Genomic DNA, 12,985 nt, shown 5'->3' with positions numbered 1-12,985 from the left:
TTTTGAAAAACCCTACCTTAACTCTGGTGCCGGGTCACATATAGAGATTTTTTGATATTTGCAACCATAGTAAAACAAAGACTTATATTTTTGTTATTTATTTTATATATTTAAATGCCATTTAACAAAGAAAAATCAACCAAAAAAATGAGTTTGCTTGTCACCTCTGACACGCGTGTCATAGGTTTGCCATCACTGGCCTAGTGCACAGCAAGAACTTGATAAGCTTTAGCTACGATGTTTGTTGTTGTTAATCCTCACCCAAGGATATTTTTTCTAATGATTCATTATTTTATTTTTTTAATATTGTTATATTTTTAGAGAGAGTGGAAGGAAGGGAGGAAGGGAGGGGGAGAAAGAGAGAGAGAGAAACATAGATGTAAGAGAGACACATCGATTGGTTGCCTCCTGCCTGCACACCATTCGGGGATGGAACCTGCAGCCCAGGCACATGCCCTTGACTGGGAATCAAACCCGGGATCCTTCGGGCCGATGCTCTAACCACTGACTCATGCTGACCAGGGTGCCTTAGCTATGCTTTAAGTTAGGTGTTTGAGAGGATGTCATAAAGAGCTGCCAGGTATTTATGGAGATGATTTATTTATAAGACAATGCAGCCATGTGTCTACATCTGTGCAGCCTCTGACACGTACTGGCTGTGTGACCTTTGGAAAAGTCACATAATCTGTCTGAGCTTTATTTGTCATATAGATAATGGGGGAAATTGCCCAGCCAGTGTGGCTCAGTGGTTGAGTGTCGACTTATGAACCAATAGATCACGGTTGGATTCCTGGTCAGGGCACATGCCCGGGTTGAGGGCTCCATCCCCAGGGAGGAGGGGAACGTGCAGGAGGCAGCCGATCAGTGATTCTCTCTCATCATTGATGTTTCTATTTCTCTCTCCCTCTCTGAAATCAATAAAAATATATTTAAAAAAGAAAAGAAAATGGGGGAAATAGTTCCTACTTTGCACAGAGAATTAAATAACAAAGGTAAAAATGCTTAGCACAACACATTGGCACTCACTAGACAGAGTTCCTTTCCCCTTTTGCTATTGAAACAATTCTGAAGCTTCTGGTTTGCAGTGTTGTCTTTGGCTGCCAGGTGGCTGCAGGGCTCAGTCACCATGGATGTGGCCATCATTTAACCTGGAACAAAGTGGCTCTGAAACTCATTTGTCTAACCTGGACTCAGCCCTCTGCGCTTTAGGACGTAATTAATGTGTTCTTCATTGTTTGAATACTTCAGGGGAACCAGGTGCCACCTCCGGGAAAGCATGGGGCTGTAGAGGACCGGTCACAGCTCTGGGCTCATAAAACCGTGGGCAGCAACGAGGGTGTTGTGTCCTAGCCGTGGGCTCTGGGGCAGGGTTGCCAGTCACGGTTTCTCACTCAGGGATGAGAGCAAAAAACAGCCCTTGGAGGGCGGATGCGAGGATCAAACTATCCATCACACAGGAAAGTAATGATAGCTACTATTTATTGAGGACTGATGTGCCACACATTGCTTTAAATAATTCATGTAATTGCCACAACAATCCTATGAGGTAGGTACAATCTCCATCATTGTTTGGATTAAAAACATAGGCCCCGAGAATTTACACAGCTAGCTAAGGGGTGGAATCTGGATTTAAACCTCGGCCAGTGATGGCGAACCTATGACACGCGTGTCAGAGGTGACACGCGAACTCATTTTTTTGGTTGATTTTTCTTTGTTAAATGGCATTTAAATATATAAAATAAATATCAAAAATATAAGTCTTTGTTTTACTATGGTTGCAAATATCAAAAACTTTCTATATGTGACACGGCACCAGAGTTAAGTTAAGGTTTTTCAAAATGCTGACACGCCGAGCTCAAAAGGTTCGCCATCACTGACCTAGGCATTGTGGCTCCAAAGCCCAAGCCATTAGCTGCCAAGCTTTACTGCTACCTACACACAGAGTAGGTAATAAAGAAATGTTAGCTTCCCCTCCTTTCATCTAAGATAGGCTTCTTCCATTGGAAGCCATTTTCTAAGTGGGGGAATTTAGTGTCCCTCACATCACAAGGAAGAATCCAGGAAATAGCTAATTGATGGTGAGCAGAGCCCTGGCTGGGTAGCTCAGTTGGTTAGAGCATTGTCCTGACACCCAGAGGTTGTGGATTCGATCTCCTGTCAGGGCACATACAAGAATCAACCAGTGAATGCATAGAGAAGTGGAAAACAAATCCATATTTCTCTCTCTCTCTCTCTCTCTAAAAAAGTAATCCATCAATACAAATAGTGAAGGGGTAAAAAGAAAAAAAAATAGTAAGAATAATTTATTGGATTGAATGTATAAACTCTAGGAGCACAGTAGAATTTTAATCAGTGCTTCATGAAATATACATCTTAAGATTTTTATGGAGAAGGCATGATTGTAAAAATCAGAACAAATCAACAAGTTATAGGAAAGGGAATGAACATCTGTTACATCCCAAGCACTGTGCCAGCTGGTTTACTTTTGTTTAATTTTAATAAACTTTCCTGAGAGACAGAGATTGTACTGGTGTATAGATGAGGAACCTTTGGCTCACGGAGGCTGAGAAGCTTGCCAAAGCTCACACATCTGGCAAGTGTCAGAGCCAAGGTTCAGCTGGCATGTCCTCAGCCTCTGTCCAGAAGTCACATCATGACTCTGTCCATCCCCACCTCTGTCCAGAAGTCACATCATGACTCTGTCCATCCCCGCCTCCGTCCAGAAGTCACATCATGACTCTGCCAGGCGCTGTAAGTCATGAAGTGTCCCTGGCTGTAATTTTCAGGCCTGTGCAAGGGCCGGTCCCGGAAAGCCTTGCCTTTAAGTCCCCTGTAGCTGTGGTAGGATGGATGCAGTAGGATGAGACCCCCCTTGAGCCACGCAGGCATTCCATGTTGGTTCTGGATTTGGCAGGGGCCCAAGATTGAGACTTAGTTGTGTTGCCCTTAAATGCACACAGGCCTGGGTTGACAGGAAGGCCCATTTGGTAGGCCCTACAGGGGTCTATTGACATGAGCCACCAGGGAGGCTTCTGGCAAAGGGTATGGAGGCGCATGAGCTTGATCTAAAGCCTTTGCTTCCAGACACAGGGGAGAGGTTTGCCTTTTCTGCCAACCCTGAAGGACACCAGTGTTGAGTCCTAGGGAGCAGGGTTGGGAGAAAAAAGTAAGAGAATAGTTTGACTGAAGTCTCCATGACTGGGACCCACGGATCAGGTATGACAGCTCCAAGGTGGGCCTGAGGCATGCAGAGGACGTGGCAGCACACTGCGCAGGGAGCCAGCACCCAACAGGGACAAAGTGTGAGATGCCTAAGGAGGGCGGACAGGACTCAAGTGTGAGCACGTGGTGGACACACCCTCAGACCCCTAGAACCCTAGATGAGGAGGTCTTCAATTGACTTTGAATGACCCACACCAGGTACTGAGGTAGATTGGATGAAATAGTTTTGATATGATTACACTGATGCTGTCTGTACTCCCAGGTTGGTATTGTGAAGAAAAGATGGGTTAGGATGTGCTTTTAGCATGCGTCTTATCCCTAGAGCAGGGGTGGGGAACCTTTTTCTCTGCCAAGGGCCATTTGGATATTTATAACATTATTCGAGGGCCTTACAAAATTATCAACTTAAAAATTAGCCTGCTAACAGACTGTCAGTCTCAGAGGGAAGGCAGGAGTGAGTGGGCAGAGATCAAAGAACTTGTATGTATATATGCATCACCCATGGACACAATAGGGTGGTGAAAGCCTGGGAGGGGGGGTAGAAGGGGTGCATGTGGGGGAACAGGAGACATATGTACTTTCAAAAATAAAGATTAAAAATTAGCCTGCTATATTTGGTCAAACATTTAATTAACTCTCCCCTAAGGCCTTGGTAGGGCCAGACCAAATGGAGCTGGAAGTTCCCCACTCCTGTCCTAGGGACATCATTTATGACCCCTTAATCTAATGGAGGAGACCGCTCACAGACGTTAATTGCACAGTCCCACAGATATGTTAGTCACTTTAAATTGTGCTAAGTCTTCAAATTGTGACAAGTATGGGGTGCCCCGCAGGTGTATAATGGGGAACCTGATCGGGCGTGAGGATGAGCGGATAATAAGTAAATGCTTCCCTGAAGAAGTGATGTTTGCATTGGTGTGTGTGTGTGCGCGCGCCTGCCAGATGGGAAGAGGTTAACTAAAGGACAAACTTCATTTGCACAAACCTTTACCTAACCCACAACACTCAGGAGATGTTTCTTCTCTGATTGCAACACAGAGTTCATTTCTGAAAGCAGAAGTTAGTGCTCGGAGGGTATGTCTTGCACGGTTGGTCAGCTTGCCTTTCAGGGCATGTGAACCAGAGGGCATCCGACAACCTTTACTCTTCTTATGACTCAGTCGCCAACAAGCTGCATGATTTTAAGCAGATTTTATAACTTCCATTTTTCTACATGTTGGGGAGGACAGAGAAAGGAGTGGAGTCTCCCAGGTGATCTCTACATTTCCTTCTGGTGCTTAAAAAAATCTAATAGCAGCTCTTAAAGAGCACCCTGATATTTCAGTTTTAGAGAAAGGGCTTTTCCTTTCGATTTCATAATTCCTCAGGTGTGTCCAACCGTTCCCGTTGACTCTCAGTGTAGGCCTTAGGCGAGTAGAGTTTATTTTGCTATCAGGTGAGGTCGCATTATTTTATTGAACACATGTTGCCATTCATTATTGAACACCTGGCCCAGTATTCGGAGGAGAACAGGATGTATTATCGCCCCACCTTGCACCCCAGTCCACTGTCAACGTAGAAGACAACCATGTCACCAGGTAATTGCAACATGTAGTGATAAATGCATTGCGGAGACATGAAGAAGGCATTATACCTAATGAACGTGTAAGAGTAAAATAGGGGGTTTCTCTTGGAGATGGAACAAATAGGTGTGTAAAACCTAGTGGATGCTTAATAAATGGATATGGCTGAACAAATGAATGAACTATATTGCTGTTGTTCCAACTTCAAATGGCGAGATGGCTGATTCTGAGACCCGCCCCCCCCTTATTGTTCTTCCATGTCATAAAAGAAAAAAATGTAATAATGGTTGTGAATGTTATGATTACAAAGAGCAAGCAGGCTGCCGAGCACATTCACCTGGGTAATGTTTACCTGCACTAAATGTTTTTTCCTAACTTTTCATTAGGTGATTGTTTCTACCATTAATCTTTCTACACAGAGACTGGAAAGACTGCCCTTGGCCATTTTCATCTTATTGTGTTAAATCTTAGAAAGGAATGGTTCCTTGTCTAGAACAGAGATAGGTAGGAGCCGAAAACCTGGGGTAGAGAAATTCAATAAAAGTTTCCTCCCCAGGATGGGAGCACCAGAGGGGGTGTTGCGAGTCTGGGAAATGATACCATCATTTCTGAGCTGCAGAGAAGTGAGGTTGAAAGAGTGAAGCTTTCCCCTTTCCCTTTAATTTGTTCTGAACACTCACTATAGTTAAAAAAAAAAAAAATGCGATTGGAAGCTCTAAGTGCAAATCATCAACTTCAGAAGAAAAATGTTACTTTTATGCTGTCCATTAAGACATTTACCTCCTCCATATGCTCCAGCACTTGCCAGAGAAAGAGGAATTTGCCCAATGAAACTTGGAAGCACATTTCTGAGAAATTGTTTTCCATAAATCTTGCAAATTACTGCACTCAAATATTCTAGGTTGTAGCCAGACCGACCTCTGGGGAGTGATTATCAGGGAAATAACCATGAAGAGCAATAAGATCTTGCACAGATCTGACTAGCAACACCAGGATGTGACCTTTTTGTGCAGGAGGCATTCATGTGGGCCGCCTGGGTTGCCAGGAGCTCTGTAATTAATGGGGCACCAGAGAACGGGTTCTTCTCCATGAGCTGCTAATTAGCCCTCCTGGAGACACATATCCCCAACCACATCCAGGCTGTCATCTCCCTACTCCTGCTTCCTGAGCAGGATCAGATGAACAGGCAAGGGTCGTAGCTGTCTAAATCCCAATACCACATCTCCAAGTCCTGTCTTTTCTCCCCAAGTGGTCCCACTTGAGGGTTATGATGGTGCTGGAGTAACACTTACAGTTTCTGCATTCCCTTTTGGGGGGAGATGCATGATTTCATTAGCAATATCATGAGTATCAAATATTTTGAATGGATTTGGACTCACAGATTGTTTTGCTTTTTACCTGTATGTTTGGGGCAGGTAGTGTGATATGGAGAACACTACTGATGCAGGTGCTCAGGGGGTGGGGGTGGGGGGGTGTCCAGCAGCCCGAGCACCTGTGACCCACTGTGGGTTCTTGGCTCCATGCAGGAAAGAATCCAAACCTGAGCCAGCATAGAGTTTAAAGTGAAAGTGAGTTTATTAGTGAAGTCCCGAGACAGAGAGTGGGTACTTCACAGACAGAGCAGCCCCCTCTTAATCAGAGTTTGCTTCCTTTATTGAGGTTTATTTAATGGGGTGGGGGAGAGATAGGCATTCAATGAAGGGGAGGAATATTCAGCATCTTTCTGGGGAAAGGGGTGGAGACTTCTCAGAAGAGCTCCATCTGCCACTCTGTGTCCTTATATGGGCTTTCTGTTTCCGACCAGGGCATCCTGGGGTGGGGTGTGTTGTTTTGCATGCTGATGTATTACCATGAGCATATAATGGGGCTAGGGGTTATCATAAGGTGAAATTAGTGGCCATGTTGGATTGAGCTGGTCTTTGCAGGTGTTAAGCCATAAATCAGCCAGAGGTGGGGTTTGGGGGGAGTGGTCTTACTATCTTCTTGACAGTTCCTGTGGCTTTATCGAGTGCAGCTGTTTGGCCACATACCCTATCTCACTCCCACCTATAGTCAGGGGAGGGAGAAGCCTACCTTCAGGGTGGCCTTGCAGGGTTGTACAGGTTGAGCTCTGCACAAGGATGCCAGCTGAAGGGCAAGCAGAGCCCGAAATCCAGCCCACTGCCCAGCATGTGTCTTTGTGCATGTTAGAGCCCAGCCATTCTGAACTCAGACTGACTTTCTAAACTGATAGTGGCCTGGCCTTTTATATCCTGGAAACCAGCTTTATCACTTACCAGCCAGCAGGCACGGAAGCCTTGGGAAAATGTGAAGCAAACCTTTTAAAACCAAAGATTAAGTTGGATACTAGGTTATGATGTGATTGGTATTTGCTGGAGAAAGAGTCATTCGCCCTAGTACACCATGCCATGTTTCACTTCTCCCGTTCTCTATCAAGGTCTATAAGTAAGTAGATGGGATTATTTGTCCACAGTCTCAGCATTACAGGTAACTTTTGGTTAAAAACTTAACAGGGCCCGAGTACTATTTGGCAAATTATGAACCTTCAGTGCTATAAGCAACAGCATTTGGCAGTCAAGAGATGCTGACATATCTCCCAGGAGACCGCGAAGGTCTGGTTCACCTGGGTAAAGGTTGCGTGGTAACTGATGTTTACCATCGGTGGCTGCAGTTCTGCTGAGTCAGCCTTCTCAGACCGGCACCGTGTCCTTGGCAGTGGTGCGCTGGAAGCACTGTGTGGGCTTTAGAGGCAGAGGCTCAGCTCAGCCCTCTCCAGCGGGGGATCTTCAGTGTATTCCTGACCTTCTGAGCTTCAACTCCCTCATCTGTAAAATGCCTTCTTCCCGTGGTGTTAGAATGAAATAAAATATGCAAAGCATCTAGCATGGAGCCTGGACAGCATCGTAGGTTCTCAATAAACGTTAGTTTTCCCCTCCCCCCTCTCAAACATCTTCCACGATTTCTTTATTAGTTTCCTTGGACTGCCATCACAGAGTTCCAAAAGTTGGGTGGCTTAAAACAACAGATATTTATTCTTACAGTTCTAGAAGCCAGAAGTCCAAACGCAAGGTGTTGGCGGGGCCCTACTCCCTCTGAAGCCCCTGGGGCGGCTCCTCCCTGGCCTCTCCCAGCAGCTGCTAACCTCAGGTGTCACTTCATCTCATCGCCTTCTTCCTCCTGTGTCTCTGCCTTCACATGAGGTTCCCTTTGTGTGTCTGTGTCCAGATTTCTCTCTTATAAGGACACCAGTCATGTTGGATTAGGGCCCATCCTAATGATCTCATCTTAACTTGATAACATCTGGAAAGACCACATTTCCAAATAAGGTCACACTCATAGGTACCAGGGCTTAGGGTGTCAACAAATCTCTTTTTGGAGGGCACAATTCAACCTGTAACAATTTTCCATCGTCTGTAGAAAAATAATAATAATCAGGAATTGTCTAATAACTTTAGAGTTTCTAGAAGGCTTTTATTATCTCTGCTCAGGAAGACAGGACTTTATATGTTTTGTTAAGGGGGAAATTCCCATTAAAACCAGGTGGTGGTTTCGTTACAGAAGATGAGGATACCTATTTAGATTTGGTGCAAAAATTCGCTTGTTTTGCTAAAAACCAGGAGAAGATACCTTTTTTTTTCCACTTAAGATTTCATCACAGTCACTTCTCCAGGTTGCAACATAGTTTTCATAATTTTCACAATTGATATATGATCTAGTTGAAATACACAGTTTATTACCTGTTTGTTGGGCATTTACAAGCCACTAATCGAGAATGTCTTGATTAAATGAAGAATTCACTTGATGTTATATGACTACAACACCACAGACCAGCCTTCCCAAATTCGTGCCATGTTCTTGGCCACTGAGCATTGGAAACAGTGCAGCTGTTTCAGCACACACCCTATCTCACTACCTCGTCTGACCTTGTGGAATCAGACAGACCTGGAGTCACACCTCAGTCCCGGGTCTTTCTAGCTGTGTGAACTTGGCATATTAAAAAAAGTGGTAGAACAATGTTTAAAATAAGCATGTATTTATGTTCATCTGAAAAACTTTATCTGTATCTGGAAAGATCCATACAAAAACTGTAAAGCAGGGAAAGCCCTGAGAGGTGGGAATGAAAATGAATTAGGGGCCGAGGAGGACATTCATATTTTACTACATCTGTATTTTATTACATCTCCTTTAAAATATATTTTTATTGATTTCAGAGAAAAAGGGAGAGAGGAAGGGAGACAGAATCATTGACTGGCTGCCTCCTACACGCCCCATACTGGGGATGGAGCCTGCAACCCGGGCACTTGCCCTGAGCATGGAACTGACCTATGTGACCTCCTGGCTCATAGGTCGATGCTCAACCACTGAGCCATGCTGGCTGGATGTACTTTTCCTAGTTTTTAAAGAATCAGTTCAATCAACTAATTCAAAACCAAGTCAACCAATTAAAAAAAAAGCACCTGTGTTAAAATCAGGTAATTATTTGGAAACTAAGGGAATCTGACATTTTGAAAATTGGTTGACCAATTCTTCTCCATCACTTACCAATTGGAAAAGATAATATGGAAAAAATACAATTTGAGAAGAGTGACAGAAAAGAGAAATCTTAGCTCTGATTACATTTTTTTTTTGTAACCCACTAATGATACATTCAGATATCTGAGTCTCTTTAATTGTCTGTCTTCCTTTTTAGAGAAAGAAAACACCAGAAATTTTTTTTTATTAAAGCAAATACATCCTTGCCCTGGTTGGGTTGCTCAGTTGGTTGGACCATCATCCTGGGACGCCAAGGTTGTGGGTTCCAGCCCTGGTTAGGGCACATACAAGAAACAACCAAGGAATGGATAAATAAGTGGAACCAAAAAAAAAAAAAATGAATGTTTCTCTTGCTCTCTCTCTCAAATCAATTAAAAAATTTTTTAAAAAAGTGCAAATACTTTTATTAGAACTGCCGAAGAAATATTTGCTTTTGTTGTTTCTGATGTTGTTTTTAATAGCCTTAATTTTTCAGCTGAAACTTGATTTTGCATTGTAAGCAAATATTATTCTTACTTTAAAAAAATTGATTTTAGAGAGAGGAAGGGAGAGACAGAGAGAGAAAGAGAGAAACATTGATATGAGAAACATGGATCTGTTACCTCCTGCACATGTCCTAACTGGGGATCAAACCCACAACCTGGGTATGTGCCCTGACCAGGAATCAAACCGGAAACCTTTTGGCGTACAGGATGACACTCCAACCAACTGAGACACACTGGCCAGGGCTAGTCTTACTTTTTTTTTAATATAAAATTATCCTTAGTGTAATAAGTTCTGGAAAGAATATGTAATCAGTAAACATTTCACAATGATTACAAATCTCCTGGATATAATAGCAATGATTTTTTCAGTTACTTTTCCTACAACTCTGGCCAACAAATTCTGTTTTCTCAAAGGATGCACAGTTCAGCAGCATGCATCATATGTTACCTTTAACATCTGCTTTTGAAAAGTAGTGTCTACTGGTTTTGAAAATGAGGATTCTTCCATTTTACGCTTCCCACCATTCTAACAAATACTTAATAAAATACTAGGAAATTAGTGATGTACTTAGGAAATAAAATTACTTAAAAAATATAATTTCCATATTTCATATTCTTCACTATCATTCTGTTATAATTCACTTAATTCCCAATTAACGTATAGAAAAGATCTTTATAAGAGATCATTCCATTTTGATTTATACTTATTGAAAGGTTACCAAAAGTTTCACAAGTAATTGGGTATGAAATTTTTATATTTGGTTAATAAATTATATATTTATACAAATTAGTGAAATATGTTTTCAGTAAATATAAGAAGTTTCATAATCAATTATTGACAGGTTACAACAGTTCAGTTAATGTTATTTGAAAACCTAAAAACACACACACAAAAAAAAACCTGGTGTGATTCTAATAAGTAAAAACAAGAACTAAGTTCAGGCTGAGAGGTCATTGAGGATATTTCGAAACAATTTATACGTCACCAGTAAGAATACAAAGGTGGTTTAGATGACCCTATGTACTAGTACATATGTGGTTATACATTCATTTGTGTAATGCTTCTTGGGGCTGCATGTTCTCATTATTCTTTAACACTGTCATCATTGTCAACTTTGTTTGAAAAGAATTTGTTAGTCACCTCACATACATCATAGCACGCCCCAGTGATGCCCAGAGAGGTACTAGTTCATATACATAAACACAAATTGTGGCTGCTGTTCAAACATTTGACATTATGCCTTTTGTGACTTAGGTGGCATAGACATGGCTTTTCTCAGAGTTCATAGTTTTAAAAGGTGAGACCCTCATGATTTGTGTTACTGCACTGGATTGAGGACTGGCCGGTTCTTAGGCATTTGGAGTCTCTCGTAACAGCAAGTACAGAATCTGGTATATAGAAGCAGCTCAATAAATGCTTTTTTTTTTTTTTTTAAAGTTTATAGTTTATTAAATCTCTCATGAAAAATCTGCACAACCATCACAGATAAAGTCACCGAAGAATCTTTACTCCTTCTGTAGTTCAATCTCCAGCTCACTGCCAGACACTTAATTTCTTTTTGCCAGCACCAACGTTGGCCTTTGCAGTCCCCCTAACTTTCTTCATTCTGTTCTTGCGTTCCTTTCTCTGTTTTCTTGAGGTCTTCTTCTTCTCATATAGGCCATGTCTTGCAAGTCTGTGTTTGGGTTCATTTTTCTTTGCGTAGTCCAAGGAATCATAAATCATGCCAAAGCCAGTGGTCTTGCCACCACCAAAGTGGGTCCTGAATCCAAACACAAAGATGACATCCGGTGTGGTCTTATACATTTTGGCTAGTTTTTCCCGGATTTCTGTCTTGGGTACTGTTGCCTTCCCAGGGTGAAGGACATCAATGACCATTTGCTTCCGCTGAAGTAGTCTGTTGGTCATGAACTTCCTGGTCCGGATGGTTACTGTGTCATTCATGATGAAGGTTGGTCTTCAAGCAGCCAGGGAGGAAAAGAGCAATAAATGCTTTTTGCATTGCAAGATGACCTTCACCTGAATGCAAATGCAAGTGTCAAGGAGACAAAAGTCTCTGGAAAGTAAACTTAATGCTGATGCCACATGCTACAATACCAACCTGAGTTTTATTTTTTAAAGAGAAACAAAATAAAAACATTCTCTTGTGTAATTAACATGTAGCTAATACAGTTAGATTTCATTTTCAAATCTTCTTTATTTTAATATATATTTTTAAAATTGATTTTAGGGAGGAAGGGAGAGGGAGAAAGAGAGCGAGCGAGCAAGCGATAGAAACGTCAATGATGAGAGAGAATCATTGATTGGCTGCCTCCTGCACACCCCACTGGAGGTGGAGCCGCAACCCGGGCAAGTGCCCCTATGGGAACTGAGCCGTGACTTTCTGGTTCATAGGTGACACTCAACCACTGAGCCACACCAGCTGGGCTCAAATCTTCTTAAATGATGTGGGATAATACCATTTCTGTTTTTTTTTTTTAAATCAGAAATTTGAAATATATTGAAAAATCAAGAACTATAACTCAGGAAAATAATGAAATTTCAACATTAGGAAAGCCAATAATGCAAATCAGCTCACATATTAATAAATTAAAGGAGAATAATCCAATGATGATCTCATCAGATGCTGAAAAGACACTTGACAATTCAGTATACATTCCTATTTTAAAGGAAACTTTGAGTGTGTTCTCCCTCCCAGGAGCATGCCTGTGTCTTTCCCTCCCCCCTCCTCATCCCCCACAGGCACCCATCTCCTAACCTCTAAGGGACTCCACGAGACTTTCAACCGCGGGAGCAATGGGCAGCGGCAGCTCCTCCCGGGCTCACCCCCTGAACCTGTCTCCAAGGCCCCCTTTTCGCTGACTTCGCAGTGAGCCACAGCGGCCCACCCAGGCTCTGTCCTGTTGCTTCTTATATCTTCAGCCCTTCCTTGTTTCACTGGACCAGCTTTAATAAGCTCTCAAAAAACAAAGAAACTTTTCATAAGCTTCAATAAAGGCAGAGACCACTGCAAATATAATAATGAGGCATTGGGAGATTCCCATTAAAGGTGGGAACAGGGTAGGAGTTACACCATCGCATTGTTTGGGATTTTTGTTTTTTTACCACTTTCAGAAGCATCTTCAAAATGAATTTTAAAAATTTCATAAAAGTACCAGAAGAAAGTATAGGATTTTTAAAAG

At 42.4% G+C, this 12,985-nt stretch overlaps 1 protein-coding gene and 1 long non-coding RNA gene across 2 annotated transcripts in view; one reads left to right on the top strand and one right to left on the bottom strand.

Annotated features, from left to right (window-relative positions):
- LOC118658858 overlaps positions 1 to 12,985 on the top strand; it is a 229,271-nt gene that overhangs the window by 14,931 nt on the left and 201,355 nt on the right. The window lies entirely within an intron of this gene.
- LOC118658856 (40S ribosomal protein S24-like) lies at positions 11,237 to 11,790 on the bottom strand. The gene is made up of 2 exons (XM_036314630.1): positions 11,356 to 11,790; positions 11,237 to 11,315 (listed from the first exon to the last, which is right to left on the bottom strand). The coding sequence occupies exons 1-2, from the start codon at positions 11,745 to 11,747 to the stop codon at positions 11,309 to 11,311; spliced, it is 399 nt and encodes a 132-aa protein (XP_036170523.1). The 5' UTR covers positions 11,748 to 11,790; the 3' UTR covers positions 11,237 to 11,308.

Source organism: Myotis myotis, unplaced genomic scaffold, assembly GCF_014108235.1.
Source record: "Myotis myotis isolate mMyoMyo1 unplaced genomic scaffold, mMyoMyo1.p scaffold_m19_p_6, whole genome shotgun sequence".
Lineage (NCBI taxonomy): Eukaryota > Metazoa > Chordata > Mammalia > Chiroptera > Vespertilionidae > Myotis > Myotis myotis.
Note: the sequence above shows the minus strand (reverse complement) of the source record. Positions and strands in the feature narration are given on the sequence as shown.